The sequence below is a fragment of the Pinus tabuliformis genome, chromosome 1_1 (genome assembly GCF_031772625.1).
Source record: "Pinus tabuliformis cultivar Carrire ecotype Pingquan chromosome 1_1, CPIR1, whole genome shotgun sequence".
NCBI classification, from domain to species: domain Eukaryota; kingdom Viridiplantae; phylum Streptophyta; class Pinopsida; order Pinales; family Pinaceae; genus Pinus; species Pinus tabuliformis.
In genome coordinates, this window is record NC_142297.1 from 383,549,918 (window position 1) to 383,564,581 (window position 14,664).

At 37.8% G+C, this 14,664-nt stretch overlaps 1 protein-coding gene across 1 annotated transcript; it reads right to left on the bottom strand.

Annotated features, from left to right (window-relative positions):
* Nucleotides 1-12,233: 12,233 nt before the first annotated feature.
* On the bottom strand, nucleotides 12,234-14,227 carry LOC149213242 (polygalacturonate 4-alpha-galacturonosyltransferase-like). The gene is made up of 6 exons (XM_089388950.1): nucleotides 13,999-14,227; nucleotides 13,854-13,897; nucleotides 13,350-13,684; nucleotides 13,069-13,186; nucleotides 12,788-12,928; nucleotides 12,234-12,698 (listed from the first exon to the last, which is right to left on the bottom strand). Exons 1-6 carry the CDS (start codon nucleotides 14,225-14,227, stop codon nucleotides 12,234-12,236), a joined length of 1,332 nt encoding a protein of 443 aa, XP_089245076.1.
* Between the last annotated feature and the right edge of the window lie 437 nt (nucleotides 14,228-14,664).

The window sequence follows — 14,664 nt, forward strand, 5'->3', positions numbered from 1 at the left end:
TTTTAAATTCATTCAACACATACTCACCTCCATTATTGCTCCAGAGAGCCTTCACCTTCTTGTTGGTTTCTTTCTCAAATAGTGCCTTGAATTCTTTGAACTTGGAGAATGTCCCATATTTCTTCTGCATGAAGAGATCCAACACTTATGTGAGAAGTCATCAATAAAAAGGACAAAATATTTGTGTCGGGTAGTGGAGGCTATAAAGAAAGGTCCACAGACATCAAAGTGGATCCTTTCTTGGACTGCATGCGCTTTGTTGTCCCGATCATGAAATTCAGATTTTATGTACTTCCCCAAGGTACATCCTTTGCATACATCCTGCTGCTCAAGTGCTCCTTTAGGGAGGCTAGTGGATATTTGTTGTATACTATTCGAGGTGCCATGATGCAAATGGCCAAGGCTTATGTGCTAAAGTTCACCTACATCATGGCCCTGCACTTTCTCTTCCTTAGGTTTTAATGCAACAAAACCTTCCACATCTAAATTATATAGATTCGTCACACAAACCTCGATCTTCTTCACCTGTCTCGTGGCTATGTGTCTCAGAAATGTTTTTCCTTTGTTGAAGATCACGTCATAACCACGGTCTTCCAAAATGGCAACAGGGATGAGATTTCTCTTTAGGCCTAAAACAAACATGACATCCTTGAGCCTGAGAGGGGAGCCTGACTCCCTCTGAAAGTTGACTGTACCAATATTGGTCATGTTGTACCTTCCGTCGTCCCCTATCTTGATGTACATATGGAGATATTTCTCCTCCAAGTCACTGAAAAGTCTCTACACCCTGTCATGTGGAATAATGCACCTAAGTCCTAGTACCACACACTCCCCATCACTATGTTGGACATGCATGTGATAAGGGTAAAGTCAAGGTCGAACTATGAGTCCAAAGCTTCACCCACTACTCCTCCTAAGGTCTTCTCACTTGCCTCTTTCTGTGGGCACTTCGTGGCATAGTGCTCGTATTCGTGACAATGGAAGGATTTAATTTCTTACAAATCTTTCTTCTTTCTCCCTTGGTTGGATTCTAGTTTGGTTTGAGATTTCTTCCCTTTTTCCCTTCTTTCCCTTTCCAACCAATGAAATTTTTTCTTCATCCTTGCCCTTGGATGAGGTCCCATCTCTAGTATCCTGCCTTATTTCCTCTTGTACCAAATCGTACCATAAGTGTTCCCAATTCGATAGTTTCTCCCTCCCATTCACTTAATCTTGATAGGTATGGCAACTCTTGGGAAGGCCCAGAAGGGATATTCTTATCAAGTCATCCTTTGAAAGAGTAACACTGACTCCTACAAGCTCATCATGAACTTGTGTGAACCTCCTTAGGTATTGCAAGGTAAATTCTTTCTTCTACATCTTGATATTTCAAAGTTTATCCTTGAGAACCAACTTTTTGTGGTCACTACTATTCTAGAACAGATTTTTGAGTGCCTACCACATTCCATAAGGATTTTCTTTCCCATTGAGATTGCTGACAATGTGGTCTCGTACTCCCTCCAATATTATTGTCCACACCTTGGCTACAACTTTCTTCGACTGAGCAAGGTTTTGGGCATTAGATTCAGCTAGTTTTGTAACATCTCTCTTGATGTCTTCTAGCAATCCATTGTCATCGAATACCTCCTCCATGCGATCCTTGCAGTCAATGAAATTAGAGTTGCCTTCCAAGGAATACTCTAGCCTCAGCCTATTGAAGGTCATATTTTTAGTTCCTAAGAGATCTTGCTACACTGAACTGCAAATTCGAACCTCCTTAGAAACAAATTCGAAATTCATGCTCTAATATGAATCCTGCTATGATACAATGTAGAAATTATGGTGTAGATTTGCAACTCATCATGAAGTTTTTTCAAAATCATAAGACACAGACCTACTCTACTACTCTACGAAAGTTAATTCACAATTTAGAACAAAAAATTCAGACATGCAATAAGAAATAAAATACATGCACACAATATTTTTCGTGGGGAAAGCAATCTTCTAATAACTCCAATGCCTTCTTGCATCAATCTTATGAATATAGATGTATTACAATTGATTTACTCAATTGTGCACAACCCGTAAGTGAATAACCTATCCCTCTGCTCACTAAGAAGCTCAAACCCAAACTTTGTCAATTTCTACCTCTACTTGAGCCCCTATTTCCTTGTGCAATTCCTTGAGAAATTAGGCCCCTATTATTTAGGTTTTTTCCAAAATGGATTGCACAATTCCTAAGCTTTATCATGTGACTGCATGCAACACTTGTAAGCCCAAGACTAGCCTACAACTAATATTAAACTGCCTTGGAATCTCCACCATAGATGGGGAACTCGAATTGTTTGCATGCACTAGAATTTTTGGGATGATTAATCACTTAACTAGATCATCATTGCATTTGAATAAAGTCTCACTGCACAACTGGCCTTCTGCTAGTTCCTCCAACAGTTAGACCTAGTTTAACTGAAAACAACTGGAGATCACTGACTTTGACTGCTACAAATTAGAAATCACACATGCTTAATTGAACTCTAACTCCTCCAACCCAAATTGATTGAGTAAAATGGGTGACACAAACCATGTCATACAAGCTAATTGCATCCAAGTTGTCTGCTGATGTGGATATTCAAATTTTATCAATTTAATCAAGGCAAAATCAAATTGAGAATTTCTTGCCACATTTTTCAAAAATCCTTCAAGTGAATCTAATCCATGTTTCCAACCTAGCACAACAATTTGCCAATAACAAAAACTAATGTATATAAGTAGCATTCAAAATAAATAACATGGTAAAAAAAAAAAATATTAAAACACAATCAATGGAGACCCCGAAAAGTACTCCAACTATGTTACCACCCATTAACGTTCTTCGAAAGTGCCTCCATCTCTCCTCTCACGATGCACACCTCTATTTTCAACCTCCATCGCCCTAAATCCCATTAGTTGTTGTCAACCTCGATCACTCTACTTCCTGAAGAAACCATCAATATTGTAAAGACGAACCCCTAATCCTTTACCTTTTTTACTAGTGCATCATATTGAAAATTTTAAGACAAAAGATTTATTTTGTCTTAAAACGATGTCTTAAAATTCCCCTCCATGTAGTAGTCTAGAATGCAACGACATACTTTAGGAAATTGGTTCACTAAATTATTGCCTAAGGTAAAAAAAGGTTTTAATATGTAAAAACCTATCCTACATATTTTGATCAACCTAGTAATACATGACTAGGTGATCATTTTTTGGGTGATAACAGATTGTCTCCCAACATAAGAGTTTGAGGAGCACATCGTATGACGAAAATATGTTGTAGCTTCACTTTCGCAAAACACTGAAGGGAAGTCATAGGGAGAGAGAGAGATCACTCAAGTAATAGGAAGGAGTTAAGTTGGAGGCGGTGAAACCTACCTGTGAGATAAAAGTTTCCTTTACTGACGAGTACAAGATCTCAATAAGTTGGGGGAGATATACCCATACCTACGAGATAACCGAGTACAAATGATAATGGTGTGCCTAACAATCTAGGTCTAAGGTACATAGTACATGATACAATGAGATAATGATCCCCATATACATAATTTCCTCGAATACAGTGGCCAGGATTGATACAATTATGTATGTTGATTTGACGACATGAGACATAATTCCCCCACATTGCTGTGGTGAAGGGGGGGGGGGGGGGGGGGGGGGGGGGTGGGGCGGGGGGGCGGTGCGGGGCGAAGAGATCACAACCAAAGAAGACCTGATGAATAGGATAGGTATTTAAATATCTCAATGGACCATTTTAAATAGAGGTTCATGTTGTGAGTTATGCAATTGGCAGAAACAAAGCCATTCAAATAAAAATAACTTCTTCTGAGGCTAGATCATAATTTTCTGACATCTAGGTATGTGAGGGGCTACCTAAAGGGACATCCCCTCATGATGTCTAGACCATATCACACACACCTCAGAAAATCTGGGAAATAATGATTTACTTTGCTTGATTAGAGGCACCAAGAAAGGATGAAAGATGAAACCAAGGTACACCATCCTCTAAACTACTCTCCTGGAATAAATGTGTTGATAATAGCAAAAGCAGGCCCACCAAAGTTTAGGCAATTATGAATCCTCAACAAAGGCACAAGGATCATAGTATTATGGCTAATAACGACTAACACTGGGGATGATAATTGGAAGATATGGGGACTCATGGAGTTATGATTTATCTTGTCAGAGCATAACATGCAAGGTTGAGCTCGTAGTGATTGGAACAATTCCATAAGGGATGGTCAATTACTTAGATGAAGGATTTTCAAAGGCACATGAGGGGTGACTCATCTCTAATGCTTTGAAGAAAGGTGACTATATGATGCTTCCACATGGGAAAGGCTCACAACGCGCCATAATAGAATGAGTAAATAGTGATTACTTGTGACAGCGACTCATAATTCTAAAAGTTCAAAGGAAAAGTGGCACGAGAGTACATGTGACTCATATTAAAAGATTTGATTTAATGTGCCAAAGTGAGACCTCATGGAAAAAATGGCTTTGTGGCGAAGTTTCAAATTACAAGAAACATGGAGACCCATTGTAGAGATCGGTGAGAGAATTCCAACAATGCTGATAGTTTGTCAAACCAAGCTACCATTTACTCCTAATGGCCAAAAAAAACTAGAGTTTTTCCTATAAAAGGGCTTCTTGCCCCCAATTCCAATTCATTTGTACATTGATTTGTTGGAGAATTTAGAGAAGAGTAAGAGGTACTAAATCTTGGTGAGCTCATAGCAGAGTCGTTGGATTTCGAATCTATGACTTAGTAGGTGGCCTTACTTGTCTAGAAATGGCCTTAATGCCTCTTGGAAGGATGGTTTCTCATGAAGAATTAAGGAAAGAAGGTTGTCCATTTAATTTATGAAAAAGAGACATTATGTATGGAAAAGATACAAGTGAAAAGATGTTTATTTTTAGAATAGACAATATCTCCTATCTCTCTCTCATCCCAATCCCAAAATCAATAAGGAATATCGTTTAAATTTAATGCCCCGAGCTACATTTTTAAGACATAGTTAGGATTATTAAGAAAATTAACCAAAAGGTAACACAATTCTTGTTATTGTTAGACCTATGCCTTAGGGATTTCTCTAACATCCACTTTAACAAGCATCTTTCCCTGTGCTCAACATTCTCAATAAAAATAACATACTTTGTGGTGTTGATGAGTAATTGCTATTAAGTTTCTGCTTTTACGGATCTTGGGGAATTCCTAAACATAAACTTTTTAGACTAAATAAGAACCGATCGATTTGTAATATTCTTTTTTTTGTGTATATGGTTAAAGTAGACAAAATCTACCCATGGTATTTGCCCATGGCATTGACCCATGCTATTTGCCTTCGTTTTTTGAGTGAAAACAATAAAATAAAGTCTCTAGAGATTCAATGAAGCATATAAAAGTGGATAGGAGCCTAACAATATAATCATCGGGAGTTATTTATCTATTTTTCTTTTTTTGAGAGCTTGTCAAGGCAAGTTTTAGTTGATCCCAAGGACGAAAACCCCATGGGAGTAATTTCTCTGGTGGATCCATCAAGGATGTAAGATTGTGATTCAACATCTTTAATTTCTTTGTTGATGGGAAGCTATAGATGCCAAGGCATGAGCTTTAGTAGTGCTTCTGTGGGCATGTAATTTTGTTTATATTTATTTACATAAATAATATGTTGCATTCTCAGATCTTTATTGTGTTAAGTGTTTTTACTGGAAGAATTTTATTAGAACACCTACAATGTACCAGAACTGATTAAAATTTTGATGATTGGGAAATTACAGTGTTATCAGAGCTGTGCATCCCACCAGCCTGAGGGTTTTATTGGAAAATTCTAAATTATTTGCAGGGTTATTTGGAGGTTTCATGCAAGGAACTTTGGCAGAATTTATGCTCACCCTAGCCAAAATTTCCATCTTCAATGGAATTTTGTATCATCCTAGTTGGTTCTATTTTTCGGTTGATTGGAAGGAGAATTTTCTGCATTATTTTGAGAGTTATTATTTTATTGCAAACAAAAGAGAAAACATTACTTTGCCAAATTTTTAGATTGGACCTAGGTCTGCTTTACCATATTTATCCATTCAAGTTTACGGGGTCGAGATCGAACCCCTATCAGATTTGAGGGTATCTTTTCAATTGTATTGCAGGGCTGTGAGATTTGTTGTAGGAAGTACTACCATCTTGACTATAATTTGATTATAGGTCTGTAGAAATCCAATGGAAGAGTTCATCTCCTTCTACTGGGTCAAACACCAAGGGTCCAAAGGCTAAATTCTGAGCACAAGTATCATATCGGATTATATCTGTTTCATTTCAAGATCAATGGTATGAATATATTTTGTTAATCTATATTGGAAAGAGGCTGGATCATTTAAATCTAAGGAGGAGACACTGCCTTTCAATGCCATTTTTAACTTGCTCATAGATCTAAAGTGTCTCCTTGAAATAATTGTGGATTGATTTCAATGGAGGTAAAAGAGGTCAAATTGCAAAGGTTGGAAGGTCGAGTTTCTAAACTTGATCCCAAGGAAGAATATAAATTGTTTAATCAAGCTCATCCTAGGATTGAGGTTGAACCCATAGCCAAACTTGGAGATTGATCACTTGGATGCCACATTTATTTTCCAAAGACTGAGGGTTTCAAGGGTCCTTGCTCCATGCATTTTCCAGAATTCTTTCTCTTGTAGTGTTTTCTTCTCAAAGATGTATGAAAAGAACCCACTTAAGACTATGGATGATAAACAATATCAATAATATAAATGGATGCTAAATATTGTATATCTGCAACGAATGATAGAAACAAAACCTGCGAAAGTCCTAATCTATGCCACAATCATAGTTAAACAACAAAAATAAACATTAATAACTCAAATAATCCAATGGAAACTATATATACAAAGAATAGATTTTATTATAACACCTGTGAAGGGAACAAATAAATGTTAGCTGTCCCCCTCTATGGGATGGGTTCTTCACTTTCCTCAAATGTCTTCATCTTCTTTAGAGTCTCTCTCCTCTATAATGTGAAAACCCAACAAATAAAATGTTTGACCTTAATGGGAACTCAAATGGCAGAGAAATGGAATACATCAATGAAAATAATCAGAGTTACAGTAGTGAGTGCAACAGTGAAAATAGTCAAAAGTGAATAATGAATGGAAAACCATTCTATTTATAACAAAATATTGAGTTATCCTCGAATAATGAGCAATTATAAAATATTGTTAACGCCATTCTTGTAATAACCACTTGGAATATTTTATTGTATTTGGTTACGAGGGAAAAAATATTTAAAGTTTTATTTAGAAATAATAAATAAATAAATAAATGATTTATTTATCATCTCAACAAATTGGTTAAGGAATAATAAAGAAATAATGATTTATTTAATTATTCCCAAGGGATTTTTCAAATTTGACAAGGAATAATAATTAATTATTCCTAGAGAAAAATAAGATAATTAATAATTTATCTGTTGATTTTTCATAATTGGGTCAAATATGACACGGAATAATAATTGAAAAATGGTTTAATTAATTATATCTAGAAGGAAATCAAATAAACAGTGATTTATTTAATTATTTTGCATGAGTTTAATTATAAATCACTTAACAAAGGTGGTTTATTAAGTAATTTTTCATAGTGAAAGAAATTGTACTATTGTAAAATTCGCTTTACATGGTGTAGTTCGATCCATCTAGTAAATTAGGCTAGATGATCAATATTTTGGTGATAACAGATTTCCCCCCAACGTACAAGTGTTAGGAGGAAAACATATGACCGAACTGTGTTGTAAAGACACAATCACGACACAACAAAGTGGAGTGAGAGAGAGAGAGAGAGAGAGAGAGAGAGAGAGAGAGACCCATACAACTGAAGCAGGAGGATAGGGACAAAGGGGGCAAGACCAATGCAAGTCACCTTTTATGTTGGGGTACTGGACCTCAATGAGGCGGGGGAAGCATACATATACCCATCGAGATAACTTAGTACAAAAATAATGGTGTTCTGAGAAACATCAAACTGTGCAATGAAGTACATGCTAAATGGTACATGACATGTTGACATAACTGAGTCAAAAAATAATACAATGTATGCCATATATATAATACACCTGGAAAAATATGAGCCAGGATTGAATATAATATGAACTGATTACATGAGATATAACGACCCTTCCCTCAAAAAATGGGTTGGAGGGAGGGTAGAACAACCGAAGAAGCCCTGTTCAACAAGGAAGGGATCTACAAAACTAAATGGATCATATGAAGGAGATGTGCATGCTATGAACACTGTGATTCGTAGGAACCGAACCCATTATATTTTCGGAACTGCATCTAAGGTTGTAGCATAATAGGTATGCATCCGAGCATGTGGGGGGCTACCTAAAGGGCCACCCCCTCATGAGGTTGCAAACATCTCATGCACACCTAGGAACCACTGGTACAATCTGTTGCATCACTCGACCATCGAGTGTATGGATCATGAACATGAAACAACCAATTCAAAGGGAAATAATGAGTCCCTCTACTCGATCCAAAGTACCAAACAAGAATGGAAGCTGGAACTAAGATACACCACCCTCTAGGTCGTTCTTATGGAATAAATGAGTTGATGTCAACAGAATAGGGCCCACGATAGGTGAGGCAATGAGGATCCTCAACTAAGGTATGAGGGAAAATAGTAATGTGACTGATGGAGTGACACCAGGTATAATGGAAAATGAGGGATTGAGGGACAAATAGAAAACTTTCCTTGTCAGAGCATAAAGTGCATGGTTGACTTGGCAGCAACTGACTCAAATCTGGATGGGATGCAAACAGTATGACTGGAGGCTAAAATGGGCAAGACGGGATGAACGGTATCAAAATATGGATGGAATACTATGATATGATATAATGGATACGAAACAGACTCCATGGATTCAAGGGTGACTCATCGCGGATGCTCTGAACAAGGGTGACTCGATGACGCTGCCACACAGAATAGGCCCGGTGGGGACCATGAAAAAATGAGTAAATGATGGTTACACATGATGAAAATTGACACGTGAGATGACAAGTTCCAAGGGAAGGTCGCCCCAAAATTACAAGCGTCGCATATGAAGAAATCCGATTTTGAGAGGTGACGAAGTGACCCTTCTTGGAAAAATGGCTTCCTAGTGAAGTTTCAAATCATCCAAAACTGAGAAAGACTCATTATAGTACTCGATGAGAGATTTCCAATGATGTTGATGGTTTGTCGAGCTGAGCTACCGTTTGGTCAAAGCGGGTGACAGAATCATTGTGGATTTTTCTATGAAAGGACATTTTCCTTTGAATTGGAATTCATTTTTTATGTGAGTTGTGGTAAATTTGGAGAGGAGGAAAAGGCTCTAAATCTTGTGGAGATCATACCAGACAAACTGGCCATCAGAATTAGGATCTGCGACTTTCAGGTAGTGGCCTTACTCATCTCTTCAATTTCAGTTATTTTTTTTTTAATTTTTGTCTCCTGACAGCTCCCTGGGAGACCCTTGCTCCTCTTCACGGTCTAATCACACTTTTTGTTCCTAGAAGTGTAATTTGGATCACAGGAAATAGGTGAAAACCTGTGAGCTCACACTTTCTAGGCATAAAACTATGATTTGGATCTGAAAAGAGGGGTGGTTTGCTCGCTTGGTGGGGATTGTAGGTTGATTAGTGTAGACCAGTGTTTTCTTCTATCAACTGACAAGACATGTGGTGTTTTGCAGGCATGGTAGAGCTAAAAATCAACTGGTGTGAGTGAGACTTGGATACCCTCCAATCCGAGATTCTGATGGCTCAGGGGATTCGAGGGGTATTGGCTCTCTATGGGGTTTCAAGTTGGTAGAGAACCCATTAATGAGGGTAGGTGAGCCCTTGCTATTGAGAATTGTGAGCTATTGAGATCCAAACCATGAGCTATTTGTCATGCAGGGGCACAATATTGAGCTCACATTACAGGATATTTATTTCTTCACCAGACTCCCTCCCCTCAGAGTGGTGGGGGATATACATCTGGTGTTTCCTTGTGGGAGGAACATTACAAATTTTGTGGAGTGCCATTGTCCACAACATGTGCATGTGAAGGGCACGACTATGCTGATTGGTGATTTAGATCGGCTAGAGACATAGGTTGTTTCCGCAGCTATGCTACGGATCTTGGGCAACCATGTGTTCCACCACATCACTGGTGGGCAGATGATGCTAGTTGAGAGTGTTTTGGCTAGGACCTACTATGGGTGGGCCAAGATGATGCTGTCGTTGGTGAAATGATAGTTAAGTCTATGCAAGTGAGCCATGACTATGTTTTTGGTACAGTACTGTGCACATTCTTCTTTGAGAAGATACCCACCATCCTTCCTCATGTATAGATCCGATATGGGGGCCCATAGGAGCCCAGGATCCACCACTGGGGGCAGCTACTGCGGAGAGGAGGACGGGGAGTTGGATGCGTGTTCCAACCTACATTTTTTGCACATTGGGATCAGATGCCCCTCTAGATTGACGATTATCCTTATAGCGGGATGAACTATCAGGGAGATCCTGACTTGCTACTTTCTCTCAGGCAAGCATGGGGACCAAATGGTAATTGTCAAGTTGCTCTTTTTATGGTGCATTTCATATTTTAAGCATCATGGGAATTAACATAAATAAACTACACTACACACTTACCATGTTCTGCCACTTGTGATATATTCCAGTTATATCTTGTTTCTCCCATTCTTTGAGATCAAATACACTTATCCCATATGCCCAAGCACAAGCATTAGGATCAAAGTGCCTGGTTATGTGCGGATTGGAAAAATTAAGGTATTTGTCAAACCACCGAAAGCTTTCTCCACAAGTTTCCACTAAACCATTAACCTTTCCATGAAGATCTACTGACCACAAGGGCATCAAATCTTTTTGCACCACAATATCATCATCCAAGAAAAGGATCTTGTCCATTTTGGGATAAACTTGTGGAAGATAGAAATGAAGATGATTTAGCATGGATAAATATTTTGGATTTATATCTTTCAAATTGGAGGAACGTGTTGAGAGTGTAATCGAGTGATCTACCTTGAAATAATCCTTTTCATAGCTGCGTATTCAAGTTGGCGAAGCACAGGGAAATAGGAGGAATTGATCCATTTAAAATCATGAACATTTTCTACATGTATCGTAGCTTTCCCTAGGGGATTAAGTAAAAACCACATTTTCATGGCCCCAAAATTTAACTTGTCTGTGATGAGATGAAATACATGTTTCTCAAATTCCTGCAAACACATGTAAATCACCTACAATGAGATCCAAATATTAAATGTAAAATGCAGCAAAATTTTTGGACTTCCAAACTTTAGATTAATTTAAATTAATAACACTTCACCTTAGCATTCATGACAGTTGAATTCACAACCACAGATGCAGCCAATACATTGTCAGAAAATAATGCATAGTGATAAAGAGTCGGATCCTCCAACTTGTCCTTTTTAGGAAATTATCACTTTTCAAGAGGAAGAAAGTAATAATCTATGGTCAATCACATGGACAGACAGTGTAGGCCCTTGGGAACAGACTTTTTTGCCACCTGACTTAAAAATTTACTTTGCTTTTCCAAGGTCCTTACTTGCTCGTCTGCAGACTGAAGCATGGCTTGCAACTTCTTTGTTACTGTCGCACAGCCATAAAATTGTTCTCTAGCCTTGGATAGGACATGACCCATAGCCTTGATCTTCTCAGGTGCACTGAAACATTCATATCAATTATCGGTCATGAAAAAGAGAATGAAAAGCAGAAAGATTGACACACAGACTGCAACTTTAAAAGAAACAAAGGATATGAACACCAAATGCAAATGGAAGCACTTACTACTCTTGATTTAGAAGCAGCCAATGCGAAAATCCAGGGGGTAGTGTTCCAAGCTTCCACAACACTCTATCCTCATTCTGACATACAATAAAAGAAAAACTTAGAAATCGAACAAAGAAAAACCCATTAAGTTTTCTAGCTAATTACTTCATATTTACTTCAAATACTTTAAAGTAAGCATCACAGGAATTAACATAAATAAACCACACTACACACTTACCATGTTCTGCCACTTGTGATATATTCCAATTATATCTTGTTTCTTCCATTCTTTGAGATCAAATACATTCATCCCATATGCCCAACCACAAGCATTAGGATCAAAGTGCTTGGCTATGTGCGGATTGGAACAATTAAGGTATTTGTCAAACCGGTGAAAGTTTTTCCCCACAAGTTTTCACTAAACCATTAACCTTTCCATAAAGATCTACTGACCACAAGGTCGTCAAATCTTTCTGCACCACAATATCAACATCCCAGGAAAGGATCTTGTCCAGTTTGGCATAAACTTGTGGAAGATATAAACAAAGATGATTTAGCATGGATAAATATTTTGGAAATATATATTTCAAATTGGAGGAATGTGCTGAGAGTGTAGTCGAGTGATCTGCCTTGAAATAATACTCTTTCATAGCTGCAGATTCAAGTTGGTGAAGCACAAGGCAATAGGAGGAATTGAGCCATTTAAAATCATCAACATTTTCTACATGTATCGTAGCTTTCCTTGGGGGATTAAGTAAAAACCACATTTTTGTGGCCCCAAAATTTAACTTGTCTGTGACGAGATGAAATACATGTTTCTGGGGTTCCTCCAAACACAAGTAAATCACCTACAATGAGATCCAAATATTAAATGTAAAATGCAGCAAAACTGTTGGACTTCCAAACTTTAGAGTATTTTAAATTAATAACACTTCACCTTAGCATTCATGACAGTTGAATTCACAACCACAGATGCAGCCAATACATTGTTAGAAAATAATGCATAGTGATAAAGAGTTGGATCCTCCAACTTGTCCTTTTTAGGAAATTGATAAAGAGTTGGATCCTCCAACTTGTCCTTTTTAGGAAATTTTTCTTTTCAAGGGAAAGTAAGTAATAATCCATGGTCAATCGCATGGATAGACAGTGCAGGCCCTTGGGAACAATCTTTGCTGCAAGCTGACTTAAAAATGTACTTTTCTTTTTCAAGGTCCTTACTTGCTCGTCTGCAGACAGAAGCATGGCTCGCAACTTCTTTGTTACCATCGCACAATCATAAAATTGTTCTCTAGCCTTGGATAGGACATGACCCATAGCCTTGATTTTCTCAGGTGCACTGAAACATTCATAGCAATTATCGGCCATGAAAAAGAGAATGAAACACAGAAAGATTGACACACAGACTGCAACTTTAAAAGAAACAAAGGATATGAACACCAAATGGAAATGGAAGAACTTACTACTCTTGATTTAGAAGCAGCCAATGCGAAAACTATTACCTCTGAGGTAGATCAGAATCTGCATTAGCCTCACCCAATGTACAGTGACATTCTTTAATATGAAGCATCAATTCATGGAATAAATCAAGATTATTCCTAGCTCGAGAAATGCTTGAATACACCCTAGCCATGATCAGTTGGTCTCGCATCAATCTAACAGTGGAGTCAGAATTCTCGTTCTCATTCTCCAGCCTCCAAATGTTGCATTTTCCCAGGACATCAGAATCTATCTCCTTGGAACATTTATTTGCTGCATTTTCAAGCTCAACTCGTTTTTCTTCATCCTGTTGAATAAGATCTATTGACCTTTTCTCCCTCCTCTTTTGTCTCAATTGCTGTAAGTGTTAAACTACTATAAATTGGAGCATACTATGCTAAAATATAAGAAATATAAAATTTTTCTATTAGAGAAGTAACATTCAAAAAGGATTTTGGAAAATAATATAACAATTCCCTTTTCCATGAGAGCAAAAAGTAGCGATCTAGTGTAGCAAAGAATTTTACCCTCCGCGAAACTTTTGTTGGACTTTCTTCAAGCTGCAAATGGTCTGCATTACAACAACCATTGTCCTAGGAGTTTGACTAGACATTACCTTACAGTAGGCTACCAACATCATAGACCAGTTAACCAGGGAAAATCAAAACTTACCATCAAGAGCATTCTCTTTGACATCTTGATGTTCACTTCCTGTGTCATCCTCTTGAAACCTCGTAAGAAGTTCTTTGTCATTGGAAGTTTTTTTCTGCACCTCGTCATTCATTTTACCCCCCTCAGGATTTTCCTTGCCTTCTTCATTGAAGATCACACCATCTTGTTGTGAATGTAACTTTTTTGAGCTGTCTCCAGAAGTCGTTTGCCTCTGCTTGATGTACACCATTAGAAATAGAGAAGCACCCCTGCTAATGTCAGTTTTCACTTCCTGCTTAATACAACCCTACTCAACTACATAGATCATCATCACATATGTTTCCTTACATGTTCAATAGAGAAAATAACCAAAATCTTCACCAATCGTACCTCAGAGTTAGTAATATCCCTTTGGTTTACTTCGGAGGGCTTTTCTAATACCCATGAGGAAGATAAATCATTCCATTCAACAATATCTAAGTTTAGAGTTCCCGAGTCCTCTGTGTTAGCTATTATGACATCAATCACCTGCCTAGTAAGTAAAATTTATTTTCAATTCTCTGCTCAATAGGGGAGAAATCAAATTTAAGATATCCAAATGCAACAGGTTTCTTATACTTGACTTCTTTGGGAAGAGAGAGTCAATGCTCTCTGTTAAACTCTGCTTTCTCCAGTCATCTTCCTGTT

Coding starts and splice junctions, on each gene's coding strand:
- LOC149213242 (XM_089388950.1), bottom strand. CDS start 14,227: ATGGTGTACATCAAGCAGAGGCAAACGACTTCTGGAGACAGCTCAAAA. Junction 13,685..13,853: donor CAACAAAAGTTTCGCGGAGG/GTAAAATTCTTT, acceptor TAACACTTACAG/CAATTGAGACAAAAGAGGAG. Junction 12,929..13,068: donor TTCTGTCTGCAGACGAGCAA/GTAAGGACCTTG, acceptor TTTCCTAAAAAG/GACAAGTTGGAGGATCCAAC.